The 18,059-nt window shown below is 44.0% G+C and overlaps 1 protein-coding gene across 1 annotated transcript in view; it reads left to right on the top strand.

Moving 5' to 3' along the window:
• The window catches only part of Nt5dc3 (5'-nucleotidase domain containing 3), a 52,336-nt gene that overhangs the window by 2,874 nt on the left and 31,403 nt on the right, over positions 1–18,059 (top strand). Inside the window, exon 2 of the mRNA XM_042693224.1 lies at positions 16,203–16,387. Coding sequence (XP_042549158.1) covers positions 16,203–16,387 — 185 coding nt within the window. The remainder of the gene's footprint in view (positions 1–16,202; positions 16,388–18,059) is intronic.

Genomic DNA, 18,059 nt, shown 5'->3' with positions numbered 1-18,059 from the left:
GTGCATGGTTTTATTATTATTATTATTATTTTTTAATGTACTGTGTGTTATATGAATGTTTGAACACAATACTTGTCCTTCATTAAATACCCATCAGAGAAGTAGTTTCTCCTATTATGTATAGAACAGCAGTATATATAGAGAGCATATATATGAACATATATATGAAGAACATATATATGTAGAACCGCTGCTCCTCCCAGAGGGGCTGATCCAGCTTTCTCTTGGTTTAGGAGTTCTTCCTTACTTCCTTCTTTTCTTCTTTCCTTTCCTTTCTTTTTCTCAGAACTTGGGCTGTTTAGAATATCTGACTCCCTGTGAGGGGCTCTATTGCTTTTTAAGCTTATGAAAGGATAGCTGGAGATTAGTGAGGAGTATTAGAGGCTTTTATTCCAAGATATTGATATTGATATTCAGAGCTCTGGGTTGAGGATATTTAATAATCACAAATTATAGCCAAGCACCAGTGGCTTATGCCTGTAATCCTGTAATCTCAGGAGGCGGAGATCTGAGGGGCATGGTTCAGAGCCAGCCTGGGCAGGAAAGCCTATGAGACTCATTCCAGTTAGCCACCAAAATCCAGAAGTGGAGCCATGTCTCAAGTTATATTGTACTAGCCTTGAACAAAAAGCTCAGGGACAGTGCCCAGACCTAGAGTTCAAGCCCTAGGACCAGTAAAAATAAATAAAAAAATCACAAACTACATATTTAATTAGTACTGTGTACCACAGTGATACAAGCCAGGTATGTTTAGAATAAGCATAAGACACAAAGATAATACTCATGTGTAATATATAACATAATGAATAATAATAATAAGTATAAATTCTTCAGGGAGTTATAATGGATTAAAGAGATTCTCTTGGGAGAATTTTAAAATTAGACCAGTATTGCTCCGACTGTTCCAGTCTTCTAAAGAAGAGAGTTAAAGGAATATTGAAAATGCACATCAAAGAAGTTTCTGTAGAGCTGGGTTTCTTGTCACCAGCTTAGAGCTAGTGCACCAGCACCTTTAAAATGCATGTGTCCAAGAGAGAGGATGCATACATATTGATGCCTGAATACATTTCGTGTAGCCTCACTTTTTGGGGTGAGAACTCTTATTTTGAGGTTCTAAAAATGTCCTTGTCTAACAAAAATGTGTGCTACTAATCCTGAAAAATGCTTAATTGCGCCACCAGAAATAGGGGCATAGGCGAATAGAGTCTGGAACCCTTGCAGAAAGCTAGATGTCTGTCCTTAGATACATGCCTGCCCAGCACTATCTGTTAACTCTTGCATACACACAAGCCATTGTATGTGATTTCATCTTGAGCATCTGTTTTCCCAGTTGCCTCAGTGCTGGGTGCCTGTACAGTGACTGCTCAGTGGAGGCTATTTGCCAGATGCACACTGCAGTTTGAGTGCAGCCTGGGCTTGCGAGACCGTGTATCCTTTGGGTACCACACACTTCCTCCCGCTATGCACTGAGTTATATGAAGCCTGCTGGATAGAATAATGGTACGTTTTAGCCCGTCTTTACTGCTGAGTGACTTCCGTGGATGTGGCTGTGTAACCCACCAGCTCAGATCTGGAATTCATTTTGCTTTTACTAGGGCATAGATCCTATGTAGTGTATGGGCAACAGGAGAGAAAGGATTAAAAGGAGATTAAATGATACTTGTGCAAGAAGAATTAAAAAAAAATACTTCAGTAAGTGCATTGGAGCCACCGGGGAGCTTATTTAATAATGAAGGTTTCCAGGCTATGGCCTCTTCTGTACCTTTTCTTCCTGAGAAGGAGAGCCAGGGCCTGGGGATTTTCACCTTCTGGATTTGGGAAGCAGTGCTTTATTGAACTCTTAAGACACATAGAAATAGCCTCTACCCTTCAAAAGTTCTTTGGCACTTCAAGGTCTAGCAGACTAGACAGTCTAGAAACTTCCCTACACAGAACATTTGCACTGAAAAGACACAAAGGCCCTTGTGAAATCTCAGAGACCAGCAATGAAAAGGGAGCCTGACCCAGAATGGTGAGCAGCCGGGAAGGTGCTGCTGTCCTGGGAGCAGGACTGCTGTCTGATGGGCTTGGGAGGGAAAGACCAGGTCTTGGGCGTACGCTGGTGTGGTGCCCAAGCTAACTCTGTTGCTCTGGTGGTTACATAAGTGCTTCTTTTCCTTCAGGAGACAGGAGGATGGCCTCTCTTGGCTTTCGCTCCAGATACTTCTGTGTGAGTAGGTTTGTGAAACTCTCCTGTAACCTTGTCATCCCAAGCTAGCCTCTCATGGGTTTTGATTTGCATTTATTCATTGTTCTGGGCCTTATAGATAGCCCTCTTAGGATTCTCAAGATTAGGCCAATCACATATGAGTCACAACCCACATTTTAAAAAGCTACACATAAACTAGCATACATGAAAACCACACAGATTGACAAACAGCAGAGCAGTAGGACTTCAGATACTAGAATTGTTAGGTAAAGAACATGTAGTAGCTTCTGATAATGTCCAAAACTTGGAAGAATAAAAGATGAAATTAAAAATGTAAGCAGGGATTATGCAAGTACTAAAATAACCAGGTAGGTGTTTGTGTGTGTGTGTGTGTGTGTGTGTGTGTGTAATAGGGCTTGAACTCAAGGTCTGGGTGTGGTCCCTTAGCTTTTTCACTCAAGGATGGCCTCTCCCACTTGAGCCACAGCTCTATGTCTGGATTTTTGGTAGTTAATTGGAAATGAGAGTCTCATGGACTTTACTGCCCTAGCTGGCTTCGAACTGCAATCCTCATATCTCAGTCTCTTGAGTAGTTAGTATTACAGGCATGAAACACTGGCTCCCCTCTAACAGGCAGGCAGATTTTTTTTTTTTTTTTGGTCAGTCATGGGGCTTGAACTCTGGGCTTGAGTGCTGTCCTTGCGCTCTTCAGCTCAAGGTGAGCGCTCTACCACTTGAGCCACAGCGCCACTTCCGGTTTTCTTGTGGTTTATTGGAGATAAGAGTCTCACGGACTTTCCTGCCTGGCTAGCTTTGAACCTCGATCCTCAGATCTCAGCCTCCTGAGTAGCTAGGATTACAGGTGTGAGCCACCGGCGCCTGGCTTCAGGCAGATTTTTTTTTTAAAGAAGCAAATAGAAATTCTAGAAATTCAATTTATAATTCTTAGAAGTCTTGTGGAATGCTTTTAACCAGAAGATTAGACAAAAGCGAAAAATTAATGAACTAGATAAGAAATCTGAAAAATTGCCCAGAAATGACCCTTTTAAAGACATGAGTGTTGTAAAAGCAGCTCAGTAAGTGATGGAGTGAGCTAAGTGACACGCGTGTGCTTGGCATTTCAGCAGGAGAGAGGGGAGCTGAAAGAACAGCAAAAGCAAGAACTAGAACCAGCATGTATGAATACCAGACAAATAGTGAAGCGGTATTAAAAGGAAATATTGTTAATGATGGGAACATTTGCATGTTTGTGGACCAGGTCTAGACCAAGCTTGAAGTTTGTTTTTGTTTTGTGTGTAGTACATACATTTATTGTAATATAACCACTCTTTTATTTTAACTAAAGACCTGGCTGGACTCCATCCTTAAGCTCTCTTTTGCTCAAGGCTAGTACCTTACCACTGAGCCACAGCTTCATCTTTGTCTTTTGGCAGTTAATGGGAGATAATAGTTATACAAACTATTATCTGCCTGGACTGCCTTTGAACCATGAATCTCAAATCTCAGCTTCCTGAATAGTGAGGGTTACAGACATGATCTTGGGTACCTGGACACTTTTTTTTTTTTTTAAACTTCTTTTGTGCCATGATATCAGAGTTGATTAGCTGCAATGGAGACAGTATGGCTCTCCACATGCAAAATGTTTACCCAAAGGCTTCTTCTGGAAACTCACGTTGACTGAGCTAGAAGTACCCATATGTGCCAACTTGAAGCCAACTGGGGATAGATGACTTTCATAAAATTAGGACAAATTAAATCAAACACAAATACACACACACACGTAGGCTTCAGATACAGGTTAATTTTAAATTATTTTCCCAGACACCTTGGGGTTGCTCTCAAGACTTTGCACTTGTTAGGCAGGTGCTGTTAGACTTGAGCCACACCCCCAGCCCTATGAAAAGTTTTACAACACAAAAGTACTGTAGATTGTGTGTAGGGCTGTGCCTGTGTGTGGTGGAAGTCTAAAGTAACACAGGAGAGTATAAACAGCAAAAAGAGCAGCAGTTAGGGTGAAGGCTGAGGGGGTTTTAACTCCCTCTGGTAGTTGGATGTGGTATTCTTTGGGGATTCCTTTTTGCTTTTTTGCATCTTACAAACAGCTTGGTGTATTCTTTAAAAGTGGCCTTTTAGGTAGGTGCTGTCCATGGTCCTGTGGTCATGGGAAGACCTAGTAGCCAAAGTGTTTAGGGAGAATCCTTCAGCCTAAGAATTTTTACATTTTCAGGTAGGAAAGTCACCTTAGTCTGTGACAAGTGGAGAGGGTCCTGGAGGTCCTGGATTCAGCTGCTTCTGGAAGAGGGAATCCATCTATCCGTAACCACCATAGTGGTCATCTGGCCTACCCTTTATTTGTCATGTGATCACAAGACTAGCAGTTTTATTGGGAATATCTATGTCAGAGTCACTGAAATTCCCCTTTTATATGTGTGATGCAAGCTTCAGGTCACCATGACATACCTTCGACTTCATTACTTTGGAAATTCATCTTGGTATTCTGTTCATTTGTCCATAGTCCCTGACAGATTCCTTGTTCTGAGCCCTGGAGGCCTGTGTGGTCTGACTGGTCCCGAGGGGAAGGAAGCAGTCTACTGTGCCTCGCTGAGCATCTACTTCTGTTAGAAAGGCTTCCTAGGTCAGGTTGTGTTCATGGTGTGTTGTGTTCATGTTGTGTTTATGGTGAGCTAAGTCCTGACTTGTCCTTCCTAAATGGGTCAGATAAGATTTTACAGGAAGGAAGACAGGACAAAACCCCAGCAGTTTTCAAAAGCTTCTTTATAAGTTCCCAGGGTTACAGATGGGCAGTTAGCTAGCTGAAGAAGAGCCCAAAGAGTTGAGCTCGGGTGAACCCACCTGTGGTCAAGACTATGAGTGAGGTGGAGATAGAAGGCTGGGTGGTTTGAGGCCAGCCCCTGGCAAAAGTGACAGACCCTACAAGAAAAGCAAACTAAAGCAACAAGGGTTAGTGGTAGAGCAACTGCCTAGCAACTGAGCAGTCTTGAGTTCAAAGTACACTCCTACAAAAAAAAGAAAAAGGAAAAAAATCCTACTGGAGGCTGAAGGGAGAACTTGAGTGGTAGAACCCCTCTGTCTACCAAGAGCAGGGGCCTAAGTTCAAAACCTAGTACCAGCCAAACAAAAAAGTAGAGACCACTGCTTTTCTCCAGTGCTGCTTTGTGTGCCTGTCTTGCATTAGCAAATACCTAGAAGTGATTGTATTTTGTGATCATTATTTTCAGATCAAATACTTCCTCTTCTAGTTCAGAGAGTGCTGAGAGACAGCTAAATGAGCAGGTGAGGTCTCCAGCTTTTGAATGGTTGAGTTGGAGTCTTCACAAACATTTTTGTCCAGACTAGTCTTGAACCATAATCCTCTCAGTGGATCTCTACTTCCTGAGTAGCTGAGATTACAGGCCTAGCCTAGGCTGAACTTTTATAGGAAAGTTTTGTTCTTTAATGGACTGGTCCTTAACTTAGAGTAAGATTTGAGAAATGAGGAACTTTTTATGGAAAAGTAGACACAAGAAATACAATATCAGATTATCAGTTTGCACCTTCTGAAATCTCATTGATATAATAAATACCATAAGCCCTTCTAAAGCAGCAAACAAAATAGGCGCATGTAAGGTAGAACTTCCCAACTTTTTGCTCTCAGAACATTGTTATACATTTAAAATTCTTGTTGAGAAAAAATTCTCGTTGAGGTGAACTACATGCATGAGGCCCTGGCTTTGACTCCTAGCATTGCAAAACAAAACAAAACAAAAAAGTAAAAAACCCTCATTCTGGAGATTTTATTAGTATACATTATTATTTGCACTGTTTCCCAAAGGAGTGATTAAAAAGTACTTATTGATCTATTAAAATCAACAATAATGAATACGTTACCTGTTAACTTGAATGACTTGCTTTTTATGAAAAAAATGACTATTTTCCAAAATGTCCAGGAATGAGAGGAATGCCATAGTTCCATTCATTTGCAGATTTTGGAGCTGCTTCGAGTGGTAGGGAGCCCTGGTTCTCAGGGTGTCAGCACCCAGTAGGGCTGTGGGTTAGACCTCAGACAGCCTTGGCATTCTCCACTGTGGGCCCAGAACGAAAAGACTGCACTTCTGGTTGTTCTGGTAACAAATAGGCATAAATTTAACCACTTCTGTTCTGGTGCTGTCTGCCTGCCTTTCCCAGGCTCCTCCCTACCCTTTCAGCTTCTAGAAGAAGCTTCTTGCCTTCATTGCACATCCTTTCATTTTCACCCAGGTGCCTGGGTGTTCAGGAAACATTTCAACAGCTGGAAAAGCCCAGTCCATCTGCAGCTGCAAGCCCCCTCTGCAGTGTTAGGTAACCACATAGTTGTGCATTCTAGGAAGTGAGGTATGTAGGTCTCTGGAGAGCCATTGTTCTGCCCACCAATCTTCTTACAAGATTTATGGATTGATTGATTGCTGTAAGGGCCTTATGACTGACTACTTAGTAAATAAGTAGTTCAGGATCTTGTAATTATCTGGAGCTAGGGATCCTCCTACTTCTCCCTCCTGTGTAGCTGGGATTACAGACATATTACCACCACACTTGGCTTGATTTTTTGAGATAGGGATCTCAATAACTTACTGCTTATGCTGGCCTGGAACTGTGATCCTTCTGATCTCTGCCTCTCAAGTAGCAGAGATGGCAAGTGGGGGCCCCCATGCCCTATTGAGAGTAGTTCTTACTTCAATTTGAAGAATAACTAATGATCTAGGAAAAAATACTAGTTAGGTGGATGGATAAAGAAAGAAAGGGATTGACATTTGTGAGGCATCGTTCATATGCCAGGTACTGTGCTGGGCACAGACCTGTATCGAATGGTTCAGTAGCTGTGTGACCTAGGCCCCAGTCCTTCTCTTCTCTACCTGTTTTCCTCATCTGCACATTGGGATGGCAGGGTTTTCCTCCCTGTGCTCTGTGGTGAAGAGGTGGGGAAGGAGAGGGCAGGGCTTGATAGTTATTCTTTTCTCTTTCCTCCAGACCATCATAGAAATTTGTGATTGCTGGCCTAATACTTGGTCCTTTGATATGGCTCCATGCTGTTTTTCTAAAAACATTTTCCCTTGCTGCGAAATGTACTTTTGAACCATTGTTTGCCTTTCATTAAGTGACTAAAGACTAGCTTGTCCTAAAGCATTATTATTTTGAACTTGCTTTCAAGTGAGGTTGTACATGGTTTTATTTTTGGAACTTTAGGAAGCATGATGGATTTCTAAGGGTAGTGAGAATCACAGATATTACTTTCCGAGTCAGAAGGTATAATTTTAACTTTTGGTGGGAGTAGAATAAATGTCATGTGCATAACTAATTCCTTAGGTGAGTAATTCTATTTGTTAAGGGTTGCTTTTCCCTGCAGATGATGCAAAATATGGGAAAATGAAGGCTTCTTGTCAGATGCCTCTACCCCTGGGCCTTGCTGGAACCCAGTGAGGCTCCCGTGTCTCCTTCAGCGGTGACGAGCTTTATGACTTGCTTACCATCCCTGGGAGGTGGGTGTCCTGTGCAGGGGCTGACACCCTATAGATCTGGTAAATGCTTATTGAAAAAAATCCTTTGAGGTTAATAAGCAAGAAAACCGGTTTATAAAAATTCTACAGGTGGTGTGATCTTATTTTGATAAGCTCCCAGAAAATTTATGGGGATCTGCCCCCAAAAAGTCTAGTGGCCTGGGGGAGGCCTGGGCAGAGGAAGGAGGGCTGGAATTTTAAGGAGTGTGAGATATTTAGGGTGCTGGGCATGCTTGTTGTCTTCCCAGGCCAGTCTTTATGCCGCTCATACACCATCCGCCCCTCAGTCATGCTGTAATGACAGACACAGGGAGAATGCTTTCTGTTTGGTTAAGCCTGACTCCAGGCAGGCTACCTCCTCAGGCGGGACCCTAGAAGAAGCTGGTGAGAGATGGGGTGTCCTCCCCTCTGGTTTCTTCCCCTGCAGCTGGAATATGTGCTTAGAGGTTGAAAAAGGCCAGTAAAACCACCTTCTTTGTGCAGAGAGCCTGGCACTTTGTTTTGTCTTGGAGTCTATTACTGCACTATTGTAGACAAGGACACATTTTTTTTCTCATAGAACATTTTTTTTTGGTGGGTCATGAGGCTTTTAATTCTGGGCCTGCCTGGGTGCTGTCCCTCAGCTCTTCAGCTCAAGGTGAGCGCTCTACCATTTGAGCTACAGTGCCACTTCCAGTTTTCTGGTGGTTAATTGGCAGTAAGAGTCTCACGGGCTTTCCTGCTCGGGTTGGCTTTGAACCGTGATCCTCAGAGCTCAGCCTCCTGAGTAGCTAGCATTACAGGTGTGAGCCACCAGTGCCTGGCTCGTAGAACATTTTATTGTATTTTTAAATGACACGTAATTGGACGTATTAGGATGTACAGTGTGATACTGATAAGTGTACAAAGTCTAGTAATGATAGGTGGTCAGCATAGCCAGCACTTCAGAGACTCCTTTTCTTCTTGGCATGTCTGGGGATAGTACCCAGAGCCTCACTCTTACAGGCAAGCCCTGTACATCTTAGCTACATCCTCAGCCATGGTGTTGTTATTTTACTTAGAGGAGACAGGGTTTTATTAAGTTGTCCAACCTGGCCTCAAACTCTCAATCCTCGTGCCTCAGCCTCCCAAGTAGTTGGGATTACAGGTTTACCTACCTGTCTAGCTTGACTTGAAACACTTTTTGCTACTTTGAAATATCCGGTAAGTTATTGTTAACTGTAGTCAGCCTGCCATAGTATAGAACACTGGAATCCATTCTTTTCTTTTGGTCAGTTTGGACTACTTAACCAGCTGTTCCCCATCCCTCTCTCCCCTAAAAAGAGTGATTTATAAGCAACCAAATGGTTTTTTTGGACAAGGCGGAGATGCTAGAAACAGTTTCTGGCTAAAACTAGTTGCATTGAAACCTATGAGGGCTAATAGAGACACTCTTACGAATTATGCACATGTCATCTTGGTCTTCAAAGTCACACTTTGTACCCAGCTCTACTTCTCCTACAGTAACTCATTACTAGCAGAAAGGACATTAAGTAGACACCACTGTGTGCAGTAAAAATGGTTGGCACGAAAATGTAACATAGGGAAACAAATGCCCTGACTGTTCCCTAACAGAACCAAAGAACACACCCACACTTTCAGCCAGCCAGCGATAGAACTGGCAGTCTCAAAGAGGACAGGAACAAGACCTTGCAGAAATCTCACCCGAAGTCAATTCACAGCAGCCTTAAGGTGAGTGGGAGGCTCCTGTGAGCACTGAGCTTCCCTCTCAGGCTGTTGTAGGTGGCTTTTCTTCCTTGGGAAGTGACACATGGTTGCATTTAGAGACTGGCTGCCCGTGAGTGGTAGGAGAGCGCAGGGCAGCAAATCTGGGAGCCGAGCTCCCTATCCCCTCTGGCAGAGCTGGATGGGAGTGATGGTTGAGCTAGAGAATCATATTATGCTGTTTCCGCATGCCCCCCCCCTCCCCCCGTTTAGAAGGTTGAGATTGGAAAACAGAAGAGGTGGCCTTCAGAACTTAGGCAAAGCAGCAGAGGAGCTATCTCCAGCTCTAGGTGGCTAGGAAAAAGTAGCCTGGAGCTGGCTCTCTCTTTCTTGTCATTTGCACTGCCAAGTACAAAGTGTTTGGCTGTCGGACCCTGATTTCACTTGGAGGAGAGCATCTACTGCTTCAGCATAGAAATATATTATGAAGAGAGAAATGTGACCTGGGCACATTGAGACTATGCAAGCTGAGGGCTGGGGAGGGGAACCCAGGGGATTAGAGGATCAGAAGGCATCGTCAGGTAAGACTAAGTTAGGCTGCAATAACATGCAGCTCCCAAAATCTCAGTGGCTTCCTATGAACAGCTGTAACCAGAGTTCATTTCTTATTCATACTAAGCTCACCGGGAATTCTGCAGCTCCGCAGGTCAGCCAGCCTCCACATGGTGGCTTAGCTTTCCAGGCTTCTTTATCTTGTGCTATCAATGTCTCATGTGTCTGTATACTGCTTTGGAGGTGATGCATGCCCCTTGACGCTTATGCCCATGATCTATTGGCCAGTGCCCATCAGAGCCAGGTATGGATAGGTAGAACAGAAGACAGTAGTCTTTCCCATGGGCCTGGAGAGAGAAGTTCACTGATGGGAATGAGCATGGGAGGGCACTGCCACAGGGGATGGGCACAATGCCCATAGGCATTGCTTATTGCAGGCAGTCTTGGGCCTGTTTGTAGACTCACTCTTGATACCTTCCTATCTTGGGCTTAGAGACTGGGTACTGCATGAGGAATGAGTCATTGGGTCAGCCTTAGAGTTCTTCTGGCTAACTGCCCCAGGGCTGGCCGATGCCCACCTTGCCTCTTTGAGATGTAATGAATATCCCTTGACCCAACACAGGTCATGGGTATCCACTTGGCCCTAACTCATGCACTACTCTGTGACAATCCAGCTCTGCTAGCTTTGGGGCTTTCATTAAAGGAGTCATTTAGCACTGTGGAGCATGGAAGCAGACAAGGTAGTCAGCAAACATTGAACTTTCCAGGCTGAGGTATTTATTAGTTGGCAGTGTTTCCTTAAATAGAGGAAGGATGTCTGACTTTGGAACCTCAGTTCTGGCTTCCTTTATTTTCTCTCTCTGTCAGAGTTAAAGCTAGAATTTAGGCAAGAAATGGTGTCTGAGGTGGTCTTAAAGCAAACAGAAAACTAGAGCAGCTGCTAAGGAGAACAGTAGGAAGTTAAACATAGAATTCCCATATGATCAGGCAGTTGTACTTTTGAGTGAATGTCCAGAAGGATGGAAAGTGGAGGCTTGAACAGACATTTGCATACCATGGCCACAGAGTCAGAGGGTAGGAGCAACTCATATCCGTTAATGGATGATTGCTAGAGACAAAGTAGACTCTTACTTGGCTTCATAAAGGAAAGAGCGAACACATGGATGAACCTTGAGGATATGGTTGAAAAGGACCAATACTGTGTGATGTCTGTGAAGTGTCTGTAGGAGCAGATTATAGACAGCTCGTATAGTGGGTTGCTGTGGGAGGAAGAGGGTTATTGAATGATATGGGGTGGAGTTACAGGTTTTTATTTTTTGCTAGTCCAAGGGCCTGGGTGTTGTCCCTGATGTTTTTTTTGTTCACTCTCACTTGAGACACAGCTCTACTTCCAGCTTTTTCTGTGAGTAATTGGAGGTAAGAATCTCAGATTTTCCTGACTCGGCTGGTTTTGAACCATTGATCCTCAGATTTCAACCCCCTGAGTAGCTAGGGTTGGAGGCATGAGCCCCTGGCTTCTGGCTGAGGTTTGTAGTTTGCTGTGATGGTAGGGGCAGAGTAAATTGAACAGACACTGACACTGAATATCCACTAGAAAGTAAGTAGGAGAATCTTGCCATAATAATAATAATAAAAATCCAACCTCAATCAAATCTGACAGCTGACAAGCTCTTTCTGTAGGTTGTTCAGCCAGCCCATTTTCTGTGCGTTAGGATTTACAGATGGAGACCCAGAAGCCAGGGAGCCAAGTGTGCCAGGGAGCTCCCACTGCACCTCGCTGTGTGACAGGGACACATAGCCTCCAGCTCAGAGCTGGGGCCCAGCAGCAGAGCTGGGCCTTCATTTTCCGGCCGAGGTTGTGTAGCCTTGCTGACTGTCATCTATAATCCAAGAAGAAATTCACATTCTCATCTTCTTCTACTCTTGTTTCTACTTTGGCTGGGTCTTGGCTTCAAGTTAAGCCACACTGTCTTTCTGTATGCTCGCAGCGTTCTTCGTCTGATAGTTATTCATGTGCTCATAAGGTTTTCCGTAGTGGTGACCGGGTTCTGGGATCCTTGTAGGCTCCCCAGGCTGTTCCCTGTGCTATTTTGAGGATGACACTTAGCCCAGGAGTTCAGGTGATGGCTTGAGTGTGTTGGTGTGGCAGATGCCTCTCAGGCTCTGGCCAGCAGGGGAATCCTGTGCCCCTCTGGGGTGCACTGACCATGGGGTTTCCTCTATTACCTTTTTCTTTTAACTGTTTCACGTGGTCCCAGGTTAGAGAAAGGCAGATGTGCTTTCTTGTCTGTTTCTAAATCTGTGCCTTAATTCAGATAGGCTGGTAGAGCTTCTCTGCAAAGGTCACTTGTGAAAGTGGAGCTTTGGGTTGGTCTGTAAGTGATCTTGCATCACGACATCCCAGGGATGATGCTGTGTGATCACAGTCAGGAAATAGCGTTGCTGCAGCCACCATTGACTGTGGAAGGAAGATTGGAAGTGCACGGAAGTTCTTCCCTCCCCTGCCTCTTGGAACTCTTTGCCTTCAAGTTTCTTTAAATGCCAGTCTGCTAACTGTGCTCCTATCTGTGTTATTTGTAAAGGAAAACAAATAAGCAAACAACCACATCCTTCATTAAACAAACAAAAAAAGCAAAACATTTCAGTAGGCTCTGGTGGTTCACACCTGCAATCCTAGCTACTCAGGAGGTCAGATCTGAGGATCGAGATTTAGAACCAGCCCAGGTAGGAAAGTTCATGAGACTCTTATCTCCAATTAACCACCAAAAAGCTGGAAGTAGAGCTATGGCTCAAGTGGTACAGTGCTAGCCTTGAGTGAAAAAACTAAGGAACTGTACCCAAGCCCTGAGTTCGAGCTTCAGTACTGGCACAAAACAAACTCAAAACCCCAGAAAAACTAAAGGTCACTGTCTCATTAGCTTTGACAAGAAAGACTAATGAGGTGTAATTGTGAGTGAACATTGGCTACAGACTCCATATCTCGTGTGAGTGAAGTTTGTGTATTCATTCAGACATTTGTATCTTCAGTGGTCCAGAAATTCAGTGCAATATGAAAACAGGCTTCAGGTGATAGGACCCCAACATTTTCTGCAGAATCTATGGGCGTATTCTGCTTAGGAGTCCATAGCTTCAGCTGTAGCAGGAGCTGTAGCAGGGCTGTGCCCTGGAACCTAGGACCTAATTGGAGTAGTGACTTTGATTATTCCAGGTGGCTCTTTAGAACAGAGACAAAGACTTTGCAGTTCTTACAAAGGATGTACCAGCTCTACTCCATTTTAGAAGAAAATGCACCGTTTGTGGATGATGCTAGACTCCCATGAACCTGGGGAAGGGAATTAAGAACATAGATTCTAGCCAAGCGCCGGTGGCTCACTCCTGTAATCCTAGCTACTCAGGAGGCTGAGATCTAAGGATCGAGGTTCAAAGCCAGCCTGGGCAGGAAAGTCCATGAGACTCTTATCTCCAATAAACTACTCGAAAACCGGGAGTGGCACTGTGGCTCAAGCGGTGTAGAGCGCTTGCCTTGAGCTGAAGAGCACAGGGACAGCGCCCAAGCCCAGAGTTCAAGCCCCATGACCGACCAAAAAAAAAAAAGAACATAGATTCTACAGCCAATTTTCCCAGGCTCAATTCCCAGCCCTACCATTGGGTGAGTTGTATACCTTTCAGTAAATTAGGTGACTTGTAGTATTTCAATTGTGCTCATATAAAAAAGGGAGATAGCAGCATTTAGTGAATAGAGTTGTTTATAGGATTAACTGAGATAATGCGCAGCCCTTTTGATTATATGTAGTAGATAGTTGGTGCTTATTAAATACTGCTGGGGGTGGGCACAGTGGAGGGCACCTATCAACCAGGAGTTCTGGCTCTCACACAGAGACACCATCTCCAGAAACGATACTGATTGTTCTAGTGGGCCGGTGGTTGTCCTGAGGATGGTCTATGTTTTTGTCTCAGTTCTGGCCGTTAAATGGTAACTGGATAGGAATATCACATTTCTTTCTTTCTTTCTTTCTTTCTTTCTTTCTTTCTTTCTTTCTTTCTTTCTTTCTTTCTTTCTTTCTTTCTTTCTTTCTTTCTTTCTTTCTTTCTTTCTTTCTTTTCTTTTTTTGTCTTTTGCAGTGTACTGCTGAGTGTTTGCGCCTAGATTTCACTGAGGAAATGTTCAGTCGGAGATTTCCCTTAGAAGATTTTTACTGCAGTGCCATTAGACTAGGGAGGGAAGGCTGCTCTCTGTCTTGCAGTCATCTCCCATACTGCTAGTAATGGAGTAGCTTGCTTTCTTCTAGTCATTTTGGATGGGAAATATAAATGCTGAAATCTCCATTGTGTTCTGTGAAATTTCCTGCAACTGCAAAGGGGTGTGTCCACGTTCTTTGTAGCTTCTAGAAAGCAGGGTGGCGAGGAGTGAAGCAGGAGTCTCGGGGTTGGCTTACTTTGCTGTTTCTCTCTTAGGGGTTTCTTCTGTTGTTTGCTTTCTTCATTTGCTCTTTAAAGTTTTTCTTTAATCCTATTGGTAGGTGGCTGTAGTTCCTTGCGTAATGATGAATTATTACCAAGAAGAATAAAAACAACAAAACATATTGGAAAAGTAAGCTGACTAACACCCCCTGTTGTACTTCTTTAAATTTTGTTTTCCTTTTTCAGTGCTGGGGATGGAACCCAGGGCCTTTCACAGGCTGAGCCTGAGTTCTACTACCCGGGCTGCCCCTGGCCCTACTTCTTTGGTTTTTAAAAGCATCATTTAAACTCAATGCAAATTGTAAGAAGGGATGCATATTCCTTGTAATGCAAGTTCCAAGAAGGAATGGAAACCATCCAATAGAAATCCCTATAAGTAGTTAGAACAGAAAGTGACTGGGTGCCAACAGCAGGTGCAGTGGACCGTGGTGCTGTGTGAGTCACGCTTCTAACAGAGCAGCCGAAGACGTCATCCTAAGGCAGCCAGAGATGGACACGCAGTGTGCTCGCTGCCAGGTTATTTTTATTAAATATGAACCCCCTAGACAAGCAACAGAACTCTTAGGTTGATTGTGACTCACAAATATACTGAAGTCCTAGGTAGTAGTCTAAGGTGGTGTTCTCAGAAACTGTAATAATGGGAGAATAGGTTATGATTGAGTGGTAAACTTAGCGTACAGTGCAAACCTGTGTAAAAGTGTGAACTTAATTTGTAAAATACTTAAATAAAAACATTAGGAGCAAACACATAAAATGTTAATTGTTCTTTTGGATGGTGAGATACGTCATTTAAATTTTATTGGCATTTTTATCTTCTAAAATCTCTAGCTACCAGGTATTTTTTAGATGAAGCAAATCTTTCTTTGTGACACTGAAGCACGTGTTGTTTTTCAAGCAGTTTCATTAAGATGGAATTTAGGTGTCAGGTGATTCATTCACTTCTTGAAGACTCCCCTTTGGTGGCTTTTAGTATAGCAGTAAGGGATGTTCTGCCATTGTCAATACCACAGACAATTCTAGAACATTTTCATCACTTCAACGAGAGACCCATACCCTGTGTTCTAGGTTAATCCCTAGTCTACTTGCTGTTCCTGTGTATGCGTCTTTTTCTTTTCTTTTGGGGGCGTGATACTGGGATTTGAACTTAGGTCCTTGTGGTTTGACTTAACTACTTGAGCCATGTCTACCAGTCCTTTTTTTTTTTGCTCTATTTGTTTTTCAGATAGCATCTTGCGTTTTTGCCCAGGGGATGATCTTGAACAACAGTCCTCCAAACTGTGCCTCCCAGTAGCTGGGATTATAGGTGTGAAGCATGTTACCACCATGTCTAGTTTATTTGTTGAGATGATATCTTGATAACTTTTTGCTTGGGCTGGCCCTGAACCACAGTTCTCTTGATCTCTGCTTCTAGAGTAGCTGGTACTACAGGCCTGAGTCACTACTCCCAGCCTCGCCTCACCTTACCTCACCTCACCCCACCCTCAACTTCACCTCTACCCCAACCCTGCCCCACTCCCATTCTTGCCTTGCCTCACCAGGAGGATAGGACCCAGAGCCTCATGCATGCCGTGCAAGAACTCACACAAAGCTGCATCCCCAACCCCAGCTCTGCCTTCTCTGGGCATTTTATATAAATGGACTCATGCAACGGTGGCCTTTGGGACAGGCCCCTATGACTGAGAGTAATTTACAGGAGGGAGCAGATCACTCTGGCACTCTATTTTCTCACTTAATTTAGAAACCAAGCGAGCTACATCTATTCGGAATGTGTATTTTCTGTCTCCTAGAGTTGGTTCCATCGATTATGAGCAACTTGCTGAATCCAGATGCCATTTTCTCCAACAATGAGCTGAGCCTGTCAGACATCGAGATCTATGGCTTTGACTACGATTACACGTTGGTGTTCTACTCTAAGCACCTCCACACGCTCATCTTCAATGCTGCTCGGGACCTTCTCATCAATGAGCACCGGGTATGACCTCAGACTTGGGTCGCTCTCCCCACCTTTGCCCCTGAGATATTTGAAGAACAGCAGCCCCATGAAGTCACTTAGAGAATTGATGCTGAAGAATGAATAGTTTTGTGCCGTTCCAAGTGTCTCTTCTTTGGATGTTAGCTGTGTTTAAGAGAATCTTTAGATGTCTCTTTGTTTTTGTTTTGGCAGTACTGGGATTTGAACTTATGGCTTTATGCAGGCCAGGCAGGTACTCTACCACTATTCCTGAGCTTCTTTTGCTCAAAGCTAGCATTTTACCACTTGAGCCACAGTGCTACTTCCAGCTTTTTCTGTTTATGTGATACTGAGGAATCAAACCCAGGGCTTCATATATGCTAGGCAAGCAATCTAGCACTAAGCCACATTCTCAGCCCCAACATTTTAATATTTTGCAGTATGATAAGTGTGGTTCTTGCAGAGCCTGGTACGTTCTGGTTCAAAGGAATTCTTCCAATGATGAGCTATGTTTCACCTGCATCCCTGGCTGGATTTGCTTTCTTATGTAATAGAATATTTGAATATCAGTGGTAGAACGCTTGCCTTGCATGCCTGAGGCCCTGGGTTCGATTCCTCAGCACCACATAAGCAAAAAGAAAAAAAGCCGGAAGTGGTGCTGTGGCTCAAGTGGTAGAGCGCTAGCCTTGAGCTGAAGAGCTGAGGGACAGTGCCCAGGCCCAGAGTTCAGGCCCCACGACCGGACCCCCCCACCCCCCCAAAAAAAAGAATATTTGAATATCTTCTGATGCATAGTGGTTTTGGAAACTGTTATTGAAGAAGGAACTCCTGAAAACATGTTTCCTCCAGCCTGACATTTTCAGCAGCAGGAGATTGAGAAGCATCTGGAGGCCCATGGGGCTCATGCCCTTTGAGAAGCCCCTGTCATCCAGTCAGCACGGCTCTGACCTACGCCCCAGACTAGAATCCATTAGGACAGAGTTTGTTCTGATCTCTGCTCTAGTATAGAACCCCTTAGGACAGGAGTTTGTTCTGATCGTGATGTCAGACAATTCTGCCTCTGTGCAGCTGTCACTATTGCTGTCTTTTCCACATTTGTTTCCTTCTTCATTCATTTTTTAGACCTTGACTCCACAACTCCTTAGAGCCCAGTCTGCTTGTTGACGCAGGGAGGGTAAAGGTCAGGCACCCATTTTAGTTACGCAGCTACCTGGTAGAGGCCCCTATGGATGTCTGACATTGCTGAGGAAGCATAGAGGACTGGCAGAACAACTTTGTCTGCTAAGGAATTGGGGAAACTGCGGAGGAGGTGGGATTTCAGCCAGCAGAGGAGGGCTGGGTGGGATGGGGAGAGCAGGTGGGTATGAGTAATCTAGATATCCAAATCATGGAAAATAATGTTTTTACCCTTGACTGATAAATCAGCGGACATACAACAGGTTGGGCCTTTTATAAAGCAGCCATTATGCCCTCCAGGATTTCTTTTCCAGGCTGATCATTCTTGTTACCCTCTCAGTTACCAGTGTTGCCACCCTGGGCACCCTCCTTTGTATATGCTCTGCTTCTAACCCCTCAGCCCCCCACCCTCCTCCAGGAGGGACTCAACAAGTATGGAACAGAGGGAGATGTTCAGGATACCATACTCTATACCCTGGTTCATACTCATAGGAATACAGTCACAGGATTCCACTAG

The sequence above is a fragment of the Dipodomys spectabilis genome, unplaced genomic scaffold, assembly GCF_019054845.1.
Source record: "Dipodomys spectabilis isolate Male_0828 unplaced genomic scaffold, ASM1905484v1 ptg000163l, whole genome shotgun sequence".
Classification (NCBI taxonomy): domain Eukaryota; kingdom Metazoa; phylum Chordata; class Mammalia; order Rodentia; family Heteromyidae; genus Dipodomys; species Dipodomys spectabilis.
Note: the sequence above shows the minus strand (reverse complement) of the source record. Positions and strands in the feature narration are given on the sequence as shown.